The 12,883-nt window shown below is 35.3% G+C and overlaps 1 protein-coding gene across 2 annotated transcripts in view; it reads right to left on the bottom strand.

Moving 5' to 3' along the window:
* Positions 1-12,883, bottom strand: part of LOC131054616 (uncharacterized) — a 246,999-nt gene that overhangs the window by 93,947 nt on the left and 140,169 nt on the right. For both annotated transcript variants that reach the window (XM_057989172.2, XM_057989164.2), the window contains 2 exons: positions 2,147-2,228; positions 1,952-2,030 (listed from right to left, as the gene is read on the bottom strand). In XM_057989172.2, coding sequence (XP_057845155.2) covers positions 1,952-2,030; positions 2,147-2,228 — 161 coding nt within the window. The remainder of the gene's footprint in view (positions 1-1,951; positions 2,031-2,146; positions 2,229-12,883) is intronic.

The raw sequence follows: 12,883 nt of genomic DNA on the forward strand, positions 1-12,883 counted from the left end.
CGCGTCTTTCGTTACTGAGTACGTCTAGGCAATGGCGCCAAATGTTTGCCCTCTCGGGTGAATAACTTAAAGCACAAAGATAAAACACGTAATGCAGAATAATAATGCCATAGATATCAGATGCAATATAAGAGATGTTATTCCATTCATAATTGTCCTACACAAGTTACATTCGGAAGTATATAAAGGTGCAGAGGGGGTGCGAGCGCCAACCGTCGCACCGCAACTGCCACCCCTCGGTTGCCAACTAACCAACACAATTACAACTTAATTAACTAGTTTTATTTCCGTGTACAATATTGCCGCCAACATAAATAACCATTGAATTGAAATCAGCAACTGTAAGATGCTATCCTTGTTTTGTGTCAATGTTTTTCTGGCACCTATCCCCCAGGTTTAGATTTCAAGCATTATGACAAACAGATAGTATGTATTCACTGATATAGTTTTCTGATACACAGATTTGTATAGTTTGATTGATGAGTCTTACAGAGCAAAGATTTCACAAACATTCATAACAATGTTTGAAAGATTCTACATGAAATAAGAGATGATTGAACATCTGATTACAACACTATTTCAACTGATGTCATTTGACATAGATAATTAAAGATACAAACTCTGACCTTAAGTGCAGCAATGATACTCATAAGAGGAGCATGGAAATATATTGAGCGTCCACCATCATCACATGAAATGGGCAGAAAACTGTTGTTATGTTTGTACCCCTGTAACTAACAATATCTGATCTGAAACAGGGTCTTAAAAGAGGTCTGCACTAGCTCAAAATGGATGAGAAGGTCTCACGAACTTCTAAAACCAAGTCACAACTGACTCAAACCTCTTACTCCTTCCTGGTCAGTTCGACCAGTCATATAAATCACAAACAGATGCAAACTATTCCTTGAGTCATTGCCAGATGAATATAATAGCAGCTGCCCCAAAAAGCATAAAGAAAATGTTTTTTTTTTAAGTTAATTTTTTATTTTAAAAAAATGAAAAAATGCTGCCTGATGTCCCAGATGTCCCAGATGTCCCCTGATATCCCCAGGATGGCTGGACGTCCCTGGCACTAGGCAGCAGCTGGGGATGAGGTCTTTTTAGGCCCAGGGACATGGCCCCAGGTAATGTAGGTCCAGAGTGTTAAAATAACTGCATAAATTTATGGGTACAATTCATATTGAGTTGGGAATTCCCTTCAAGCTCCAAGTAGGTTATCTTGTCTGGTTTAGCATCATCAGCACATAAAAGAGACCAGGCTTCGGAAAATTTGTTGGTTATTGATCCAACATGGTCTTGATATGCCATTATGATTGTAAATTACTCTACGAAACACCAGATTACCCTAGGTTTCCTAGTGAGATCCATCAAAATTTATTTTAATATAAGGAGATATAGGTGCATTTCACTATTCCCTGGGTGAAATAGGAAAGCTTGGGTGACAATACTGTACCAGAATATCTCACAGGGAAGCATAGCAAGTTCCAAAATGTCAGATATCTGAGGTTGGAATGTCCCCGTGCATGCAAGTACTGTAGTTTTGATGTTATGGGATATTTTATAAATTAATTTTGACACTGTAGTAGGAGCATGTCAAATAGTGTGAGAAATAAATTTTCCATGTGCTGGCACAAGAAAAGAAAATTAATTAAGAAATGCTAGTTTCCAGCTTCTTGAAATAATATCACTGGTTCTGAATGTGCAATCTGAGATTTGCTAGTTACAGTAGAGCATGTGGGAACTTTATGTTAAGGTCCTTATTCAACACCAAACATCAATATCTCCAATTTAACCTGTAATTGCAATATGACTATGGCTATTTTGCAGCTTGCTTTTATATACCATTACACTTATGTTTCAGTATCAAAACATAGATGATGGCAATTGTCAACAACAATGAAGAATAGTATTGCACAAAACATTACTTCAACAAAAGGAAAAAGAAACATACCTAGTAAAAACTGCTGATGGGCAGCTGCTGCAATGTAAACTGGAATATTCAGGTTTGTTGATTCATGAAGCACTATTCCCTTTATGCAGAAGCAGATGAATTGTGAAAATAAATAGTTAGTAAGAGTAAGGGCAAATCAAAATCCTATTGTCCACAAGAAAAACAAGTGATAGAAGTTCTGTAATTATAGCATACCAAATCCTTCACAAAGATGTCAAGAGCTGAAAGTGGAGTGTAGTCGTTCTCCAACATGTGGGGCACACGATTTCCAAACATCCTAGGCAAAACCAAGTCAAGATTCACAAGTTCATAACAGCCAACATATACACTTCTATAGAACTATCCAATGACTTTCAAGGGCATGTCTGCAATTTACATTCATTACTGCATGTCTTTTGGTTTTCTACGCATCTTTTGTCAGTCTTATCTCAATGCTATTTTTTTTTTTTGCATCATTGCTTTCTTCAAAATATTCCTTAATTGTAGCATTCCGAGCATACACTGTCAAGCATTATGTTCAGGTTACCAAGCCTGACTCTAAAGGTTTAGGAGTACACAAACATAAAGAAACTCAAGTAATCAGGAGTGCAAATATTAATTAATTTGTCAAAACACCAATTACAAGGAGGAACTGGAAAATGTCATGATGCCAAAAATTATATCTGCTATCTCCTTTTTGGTTGCTTTATTTTTTCTAGTTTAAGATATGTAATAGGGTGTGGATTATGGAAGTCATTAAAAGTTAAAACCATAGTTGAACTACTTGCCAAAAATAAAAACTTGCCAAGGCCCAAAAAAAAAACTTGGCAAAAACTTGGCAAAAACTAAGCAACTTAAAAAATTTGCTTAAATTTAGTTAGAAATGCATTTTTTTTTTCAAAATTCTGTGAGGACATGCATCCAATGAGTCAATAAATGAGTACACAAAAGAAACAAGCCGAGTCTAGATATATTTGATTGATTTAAAAGCAAACTGGGTACAAAATGGCATCCTTTTGTGGAATGCTGATTGCTGAAAAACTGAAACAAAATGAAATAGCAAATTGTTTTTGTAAAATTAAAAGTAAATACTACATCAAAACATTTTACATCTTCCTCTTCCCAGCTTTCGTGAAAACTAAGTTAGAGATAGAGCTAGAGGGTCTAGTCCTAGGAGTTCGATGTGGCTGCTCCACCTCGCCAAAATGAGGTTGAGGGTAGCACCCCTTGTGGGGGGATCTGAGGGTGAGAGAGAGAGGGTTAGAGAGATAGGTCTAGCTCTACGGGAAGAGAGGAAAGAGTGAGATAGAGTGGTAGAGAGAGGGGATAGAGGAAGAGTGATAGGGAGATAGATAGGTCTAGAATTCGGGGTAGATAAAGTGAGTGAGATAGAGAGAGTGAGAGAATGCTGATAGGAGCCTACTGATTACTAAAATTTGACTAAGTTTGAAAATATAGAAGATCTTCTAAAACCTAAAATTTGCATTATAACTCCTAGAGATCTGAAACCACTCTCAAACATCCTGCCAATATATACATGAAATATAACTTTAAGTATAAGAAAGGAAAAAGACATATAAGAAAGAAAAAAGACTTTAAAAAAAAATTAGGTAATTTTTTGATGTGTATGTGCCCTTTTTTTAATGCAGCTGAGTTTTTGCCGAAGACTAGCCAAGTTTTTGTGAAAAACTTGCCAAAAACTAGGTGAGTTTTTGTGGTGAGTCAATGGTGAAATTACTCGCCTAAGCCAAAAACTCAACAAGTTTTCGGTGAGTAGTCCATGTATGATTAAAACCTCCCTTTAAGGCTAAAGATAAATGTACTTACTGTTTCATAATATTCATTATTTAATTTTAAATATCACTTGCCTTTAACTTTTCTACAAAATACTCCTTACCTTTGATCTTGATCCATAAACTTGAAAACTTAGTTTTCACCTTTCATTGAAAGTTTTGCTCGACTGATTCACTAAATTACCAGGATTGACATGTTGTGATGAACCCTTGTTGGTTCAACTCTTCAATCTGCTGTAATTTGTAGATCTTAGAAATTTTGATTATTAAGATGGTCTTTCAGAAATAGACAGAAGTTGCAAATGAGGGTTTCTTTAATTTGCAACACATATTGAAATAATACATGAATTTAATCAACTTAAACAATGAATTGGAGAATTTAGAAGTGTACCCGTAGGTCCTTAGCCAATCTATTGAAATGAAAGAATAAATCAGCAACTTACAAAGTTCTGATTTTTATTCTGAAACAATTCAGATCTGCTCTTACTTAATACTAAGACACCCAAACAGTGGAAGATGGTGCCAATAAATGAGCAAGCTGTGTGTTTGGGAAAAGAAGCCTCCAAACCACAGAAGAATTAACAACAAAACAGTAAATAGGGAAACCTACAACAAATCTGCCTTGTAAGAAGCCAAATCTGCCCCAATTCAATTCAATTTGACTTCTGAATGAAGCCAACCAAGCTGCAACAATTCGATTGAGGGGACATTACACGTGCACTGATACTATGCTGGGAATTTAAGGTGCTTGTATATTAATAATGCATAGTATTACACTGAAGAGAAGATGATACAATATCAATCAATGACTAGTCTAACTTGCCCTACCATGTATTGATGCATTCTGTTACATGCCATCTACATGTTATATTTTAATATTTATAGATACACATACGGTTGTAATCACCTGATTCATTAACATAATTGTACACCTTTGGTCAAATATCTAACATTAATTTTGACCATTTTATTTAGTTCTAGAAAGCAAAAACTTGAAGAATTTTGAACTCATAAAGATGAGAATTAAAAATAAATTGGATTTTCCTACAATTCCGAAATCCATCTTCAATAGTAAAATGGCATTAAATGTTGGGAGCTGCATCACAATATTTTAGGAAAACCGCAGATCATGTTTGGAGATCATTGTACACAAAGTATTTATATATTGACATGGTGGTTACCAGAACTCTAATTGGTTCCCCAACAATCTCAGATATTAATATCTATATAAGGGCCCAAGGTCGATGGGGTCAAGTTTGATTGTTTATTGTATATAAACCCATATTAATCTAAGAAGTCAATCAGACTTGTTACCATCAATAGATTGACAAAGAGGAACAAAACAAAACCTGAAGCAGATATTTCAAAACACTATATTGAATCAACAAAGAAACCATATCCAATTTACCAGGTAAAGAGTGGTTGGTGGTTCTATTCTAGTTAGAAACAGGAACATTTTTTCTAATTGGACTTACCATTTATTGATGAGCGCTTGATACCCTACTACTAGTGTGAAAAAACAAGAGTCACTGATAGCAAAATTTAATATTTATGATACAAATAAAGGGAACAGTTAAGAGATTGATTTTCAGAAATCCAATTATAACATTTCCTATGCCTAAGATAAATGTTTACACTTTAATTTTTCCATGGTGTGATAGATGTATTTAAATTTTGGGGAACTAGGGAAAAATAAACAAATTTACATCACTTGTGAAAACAGAAAAGAGGTTTGTACTCATTTAAAAAAAAAGCAAGAGAGAGTAAGAGAAAGATGCTGGTTTGGATTTGTGTTGGGATTAAGTTGTCTCAACCTTTGAAAGCTAAGTACCACGGAGTTTCGGGGATGGGGATGGGGATGGCAGGGGACGCCAGGATGTGTTTCCGTTACAGGGGTACTTTTGGGTAATTTTCGGGGGGATGGCAAGGGACGACTATTTAAATAATAGGGGGATTTTTACAAAAATAGAGAAATTTCAAATATGCATATCATAACAATGGTTAAGCATCCATCATAGACATTAATACATTGCATTAGACTTGAATTGAGATTTCACAAGAGAATTGACAAACATTTTACCAAAATTCAAAATGCTTTTATCAATCATTGCCAACAAACATATGTCATAAACATCCATAATAGACATAAAATAATAAATATTAACTATTAAACATCCATAACTATGAGATGACATAAACTGTAATAGAAAAGTTAAAACATAGAAGTCCATAATCAGCTGTCTATCATAATGTCAAGAAAAACTAAGAAAATATATGACTGTCTTTAACCAGCTGCTTCTTCTCTTCTTGCTGCTCTTTTCCTATTTTTGCAAATGTCAAACTGAGTGTCTTTTTCTTCCTTTTGTTTGTTTTATGCATTAGATTAGGGTTTGTTATATTTTAATGTTTATTTGGGGTCTTGGTGGGGCCAGCTGAACCTCTGTTGTAAATTAAAAAATGTACTTTTATTTTATTTTGGACTATAAAAAATCCTGGGCTGTAGGGGACGGCTAGCTGTCCCGAGGATGATCGAGGGATGCCTAGGCGTCCCCTGGCTGTCCCCCGTCGTCCCGTACAGCCAAACATCCGTCCCTGAAACGGCAAATTCCCATCCCACGTCCCCGGTACGGGTACGAGGGAAAAAAGGCAGGGGATGCGTCCTCGTGGAACATAGTTTGAAAGTCTTAGCATTTATTTGTTGATTATTGAATACATTTATCCTAAGTTTATTTGTCTATGTTATTTAATTATATGTGCACCCAATGATGTCGTTTGTGGGAGTGGCAACTTGAGTTGTCTTCATACATGTGAAGTGGAATGGGTGACATAGTTTCTATTTTTTAAGAAGGTAGGCATCCCATTTTTGTGTGATTTGACTGGAATCATATTTGATAGTTAGCTCATTGTTGGATATTCAATTACAAGTTGCATTTTCTATCTCCGAAGAAAAAAGTTTGGAAGTTGCTATTACAAGTGAAGTTACTCATGCTAGCACTTTCTATTTTGTGTTTGAGTTTGCATAGAATGTGTGCACCTTGGAGGTGCAATTATTATTTGATAAATGCAATTTTGGATGTGCAAGTTTGCTGACAATTGGCAGTTTCAGTGTTGCATGTGTAGATGTGTTGACAATTGGAAAGTTACCATTTTGTATGTGTAGTGTTTTTGGCACCTTGCTTGTGCATTTTCAATCTTGGGAACTGCATTTTGAAATTGTCTAATTAATGCATTGTAATCTCCTATATATTTAGCACTTGTATTTTGGAGTTGTGCAATATATTCTTGAGTACCATATTGCTGCCAAAATTTCTCTAGAATCCTATTGAAATATGACGACTCATGCAAGAGCATAACTCTGCTATTGACTTGTAATTATTTATTGATAATACATTGGGCTATGTTTTGGAGTGTGGGTTTTTTCTCTCAAAAGGGTTTTCTCCATGTAAACTTTGTGTTATGGTTTATTCTATTTATCTATTTATTTTATATTGAATGCGCATCTAAATTCATAATTGTTAAGGTGTAGAATGTTTTTGCACTATCTCTTCCGTAAAGATTGGTGTAGGAAGTGTCTTCCACACACTTATCTTCCTTTCAGTTAGTATCAGAGCCTAGCCATCCTTGATTCCACTGTTGCATTGAAGGGGTTTTCTATCGATCTTTGTTTCTGTGGGACTTTTGTTGGAAATATTGTTTTCATTGAAGTCAAAGGGGAATTAATATCAAGACGATTCATTATTGATGTCAAAGGAGGTTTAATTAAAAAATATTTATTGAGTTTCAAAGATAAATACTCGAATTTTAAGGATTGGCTGACCTACATATTAATAATACAATAAATTTATTTATATGCAGAAGTTGGCTGACTTGAAAAAAAATATACTGGGGAAGTTAAAATAAATTTATTTATGTGCAAACCTCCTTAGTGAAATTAAACTAAAATTACTATTTTCATTTGAGGCCAACCTCTTGGGTGGAAAGGTATGATTAGGGTATAAATAAAAGATGAAGTTGAGGTAAAGACATCAAGCAATTTAATGAAATATCTTTCAGATTTAGAGCAGATTTGGAGAGACTTACGAGTAGTCTAACAGCAGATTTTTGGAGGTGATTTATAGTAGGTTTGGAGTAGACCTAAGAGCATATTTTGGAGCAGAGTTATGAAGTATAATGGAGAGAATAGTTGAACAGATTTAAGGAGAATAGCGCAGATTTATGAAAACTTTGTGAAGACTTTATGGGCAGATTTATGATAAACTTCAAGGAAGATGTATGAAGTCTATGAAGATCTTATGAGCAGACTTTTGAAGGATTTATAGAAAATTCTGAGACTTATGGGCAGATGTATGAAAATCTTATAATCAAACTTTTGAAGGATTTATAGAAGATTCTGAAGGTGATTTAATGCAGAATTCCAGCAGGCCTTTCAAAGTGATTTATATCAGATTCAAGGAAGATTTGGACAGATTAGTTAGAACAGTTTTTGAGGAAGACTAAGATAGTGTTGTGATTGAGGTTCGTGCCTCCTATCAAAAGAGATTGGTGTCTCTTTCTGAGTTGGTGATTAGTGGTGGGGATTGGTAGCTCCAGTGGGTTGGTGCCTATGAATTATCAAGAGGGGGTTGGTGTCTTCTGTGCGTTGGTGCCTATGAAATTTGTAAGAGAAATTTTATATAAGCAACATTTTGCTGTGATTTTCTTTCATAAGGGTTTCCATGTAAATCATGTTTTCATCTTGTTATTGATATTGTGCAATGTAATAAACCCGCATCAGCCCCTGATATAAAGTTATGTAAATAATATTAAGGATAGGGATCGAGTAAATAAAATTATTGTAAATACATGACTAATACGATAAAATAAGTATTCTATTAAAAAGAGGAAATATATTTAAAATAAGTATTATATTAAATAGATTGAAATACATTTAATATAATAAGTATTATATTAAAGAGGAAATACATTTATATAATAAGGAAAGAATTAATTAAAATATCATATATTTTACATAATGAAATAAGTGTTATTTTAATATATAACAAATAAAACAAAAAGTATTACGTTTAATATTACTAAAGCAAATAAACCAAAGCATTACGTTTAAATATTAAAGCAGATTTAATAATCATTATATTTAAAAAGCCACCCCCCGATTCCCCCGCACCAAGAGGTGCGATGGTAATCGCAGCATGGGTTGTGACTGCCACCGCACCCCTTGGTGTGGAAGGGGATCGTGGGGGTTCACATCCCTTCACAAGGATATAAAGGGAAGCAGCCACTGCAAGGAAAGGGGAAGGAAAAAGGAATAGGGGAGAGCAGCCAGGAGCAGACCTCGGGACCAGCAGGTAAGAGGTAAGGTAAATATATTATAAATTAATATATTAGTATGAATTAATATATGGGAATAGTAACCATTGTATATTTCATTAAATATTAATTAGGTATGATAATTAATAGATGTTAATGTTAATTAATATATGTTTCATTGCGCATTAATTAAGGATGATAATTAATATGTTAATATTTCAATGAACAGTAGTAAGATTATATTAAGGCATTAAACATGTGTATATTAAGGAATACAATTAATTAATATACTAATCTGTTCATAAGGAATGATTAAGGAATATAGGTGTTATCAAGGAAGGTGTAATGCATATGTCAACAATGATAGGGTACATTTAATATGAATATATGTTAAAGTATACATCAGGAATACATGTTAACATAAAATGTAGATTAGGAAATTAAATAGTACTAAATCTTCAAAGTGCATTATAAATACAAATGTAAACCCATGTTGGAGGCTATAGGGAGGAAACTCCTTTAGTCTAAGGAAGGGATTATGAAATCCCTAGGGCAGTATATATACTGATTATTGATATGCATATGTAGGGCTTGGTTGATTAAGTTCAACCAAGAGAAGATGGATCTGGCCGGTCCACTTCGAGGACTTGGGTGATGGGATGCATCACTCAAGGCAAGGTATGACTCATGGTCTTCCTTGGAGGGCTTGGGTGCAAGAGGTTGCACCCAAGACAGGAATCCAAATAACCTTCGATTTCCTAGAGGGCTTGGATGTAAGAAATTACATTCAAGATAGGAGTCGAATTCACCTTCGACTTCCTGGAGGGCTTGGAACCAAGATAGGTTCCAAGAAGGCGAGCTTCACAGCCACCTAAGGACATACTTTGTATGGCATTCGTATCCTTTTTTAGATTAAAATGATGATTATGTAATTAAGTATTTTAAAATTCAGTGGCAATTTAGATTATATATATATATATATATATATGTCTATTGTATTCTAACAATTTGTTTTTGCAGGATAGTGATCCCTAACTAGCAGGGACATTACATGCAATTGATGATATTGTGATTTTAAGATGAAAAAGTAAAAAATTGTATTATATTGATTCACCCCCCTCTCTCAGTATAATTGTGTGCTTATCAAGTTTTGCAAAAGTGTTTTTTGTGACCTTGTTGTAGGAAAAAGATGACAAAAACATCCGGAATGTAAAGACCCTAATCGGTTCTTTCCCAAATTTTGCAGAATTTGTAATATGGTCTCAAGAAATACTAGCAAACAGTTTGCATGAAAACTAATTCTCATTCATCCAATATCTTTGCAAATAGAGAATATGTTTCCCAATAACACAACATATAAATCTTTCAACAACAAACTGTAATAAGAAACTTAGAGGCAAATCTGGTATACAATTCCTTTATGAGATTCAAACAAGGTCAAAATATTTGCTGCATTAAAAAATATACATCTTATGCACCTTATGAACAATGTTCCACCTTATAGGAATTGCAAGGATTATTCTCCCACTCAGACCCTGAGTCTCGAATTTTGCTCACAAGTGTCATGAATGATTGAATATCCTCCAATTGCTTTTCCGAAAGTGACCCAACTGTCTTGAAGGAGATACATCTTACTCTTTCTGTCAATTTGTCAACATCTACATCTAACTCTTCCTTCATCTCTTTTCCAAGTATTTCTTCAGCTGTAATTACGATTCTATCATTATTACCTTGATCATCTCCTCAACTCAAGTGCAACCGCTATTGATACCTTCAAACATGTCCCTCCTCATCCTAAGCATGCTATACCATCTATAGAAGTCATATGTCTATACATCCTTCACCACTCCACCATTTATCAAGATTTGTTTAGGGATATCCATCAAGACTTGCAGCCTCAAAATGGTTAATTCCTTAGTATGGCTAAATACCTAAGTTACCGATTCCGGTTCGGATTCAGGTTCGGATTCGGCAAAAAAAAAAATAATTTGGGTATGGGTACGGGTTCGTCCGTACATATATATATATATATTTTAATTTTTTTTAATATATATATATATGTTCAAACTTGAAACATCAAAATTATATATGTTCACAGTTCAAACATACAAATATGAAACATACAATGTAACTTTCCCATACAATGATACATAAATGATAACAGATAAATGCAAGTAGAATAGGTTGAATGCATGTTTTGATGCATGAAATGCATCATAGAGGGGCGGATTAGGGTTTAGATGTAAAAATAAGATTAAAAAATTGTTTTTAATTGCTTTCTAACCCGTGGGCCCCGTTTTTGGGAACCCACGGGCTTGGGTTCACCTGGGTCCTCCTGGGTTCGCCTTGGGTCCCACCCGGGTCCTGCCCAGGCGGCTGGGTTCCCTGTGGGTCTTGCGTGTCACGCAGGGAACCCAGCCGCCTGGGCAGGACCCGGGTGGGACCCAGGGCGAACCAGGCTGGGACCAGGACCGGGCAGGGACCAGGACCAGGACCCAGCCAGTTTAGGCAAGAACCGGTAACTGAGCTAAATACATCATAGGAAGCAGTGAGCAATAGGATCCTGTTAAAGATGGCTGAAACTCTCTCAAATATGTGTGCTAACTCTCCCACGAACTCATTTGCCTTGGTGAAGGCATTATCAATCCAACTCTTCACCATGTGAGAGGTAGTCCTCATTTCTTCCAAATCCTCGACTGAATCGGGTGGAAGCAATGATGGAGGAATACATGAAGGGTTAGCTTGTCTTATTGGATAAAATCTAGTGATTAACGATTGTGATATTCAGGATGTTATGGGCCATTAAATATTATTAAAGCGTCAGGGTTGTAAAGTGAATATTATGTCAAAAAAGGGATCCAAGATTGTTATTATTTGATAGCTAATGGCAATATAGGAATATGAACCGCAACACATAGGACTTCAATTTATTGATATATCATATCGAATCCTATAGTTCTCTCTAATAATATTATGTGAGGTATATAGTCGGGCAAAAATATTTGAGAGAGGAGCATTCCTATTGGTTCATTCATTTGCCGTGAGTTTGGAGTCTAGACACGAACATTCATTTTCAGATTCATTGACATCATTCTCAGCCATTTTTCGAAGAAGATTAAGTGCCGCAAATTGCTTGAAATGCCTAAAGTTAAACTATATTTGGCATTCGAAGGTTGAAGTTTCGATCTGTTAGACATAGTTCCTTAGGACATTCAATTCTTTTTCTAGCTTCCTCTTGTCTTCTTGCACCATCTTCAATCCATCCTAAACTGTCTTCACTGAATCATTTAGCTCTTCCATCTCTTGTTTAGTAGTAGCAGGGCCTAACTCAATAGTTGTTAATTCATAGTCATCAACAATGTTCTCATCTTCTAGCTTGTCCACTCTTGGAGTAGCTATTTGTATAGTCTGGGACCCTGTATTGTCTCTTGTGATTTTGGAGAGCTTAGTAGATTTCTTTTTCTCAACTGTTTTATCAATCCTCTCCAACAAGCTCTCAAGTCATTTGTTGTGTTGTGTATTCTTCTGCTATTATCACTTGCCTAGTCACTCTTTCTTTAAGCCATGTTGGGATAGTGGATTGTTCCTTCTCCAATTCCGATTCCTTGGATTGCTGATCTTCCATGATTGGAGAGATTCTTTCCCCATTGTCATCTTCATCCATGATCACAACATTTTCATCCCATATGGTTGTGTTGTCCACAACTTGCTCTTGCATTGCTGGAGGATCCTGTGTTTGAGGTTGCTTTTCCTTATCTGCTCTATCATCTCAATTATCTTATATGGTAGATTCCAAGGATTCATTCATGCTTGATCTCCACCCTTCTTGAGTGTTTGACTTGCATTGATGGAT

This window comes from Cryptomeria japonica, chromosome 2, assembly GCF_030272615.1.
Source record: "Cryptomeria japonica chromosome 2, Sugi_1.0, whole genome shotgun sequence".
NCBI lineage: Eukaryota > Viridiplantae > Streptophyta > Pinopsida > Cupressales > Cupressaceae > Cryptomeria > Cryptomeria japonica.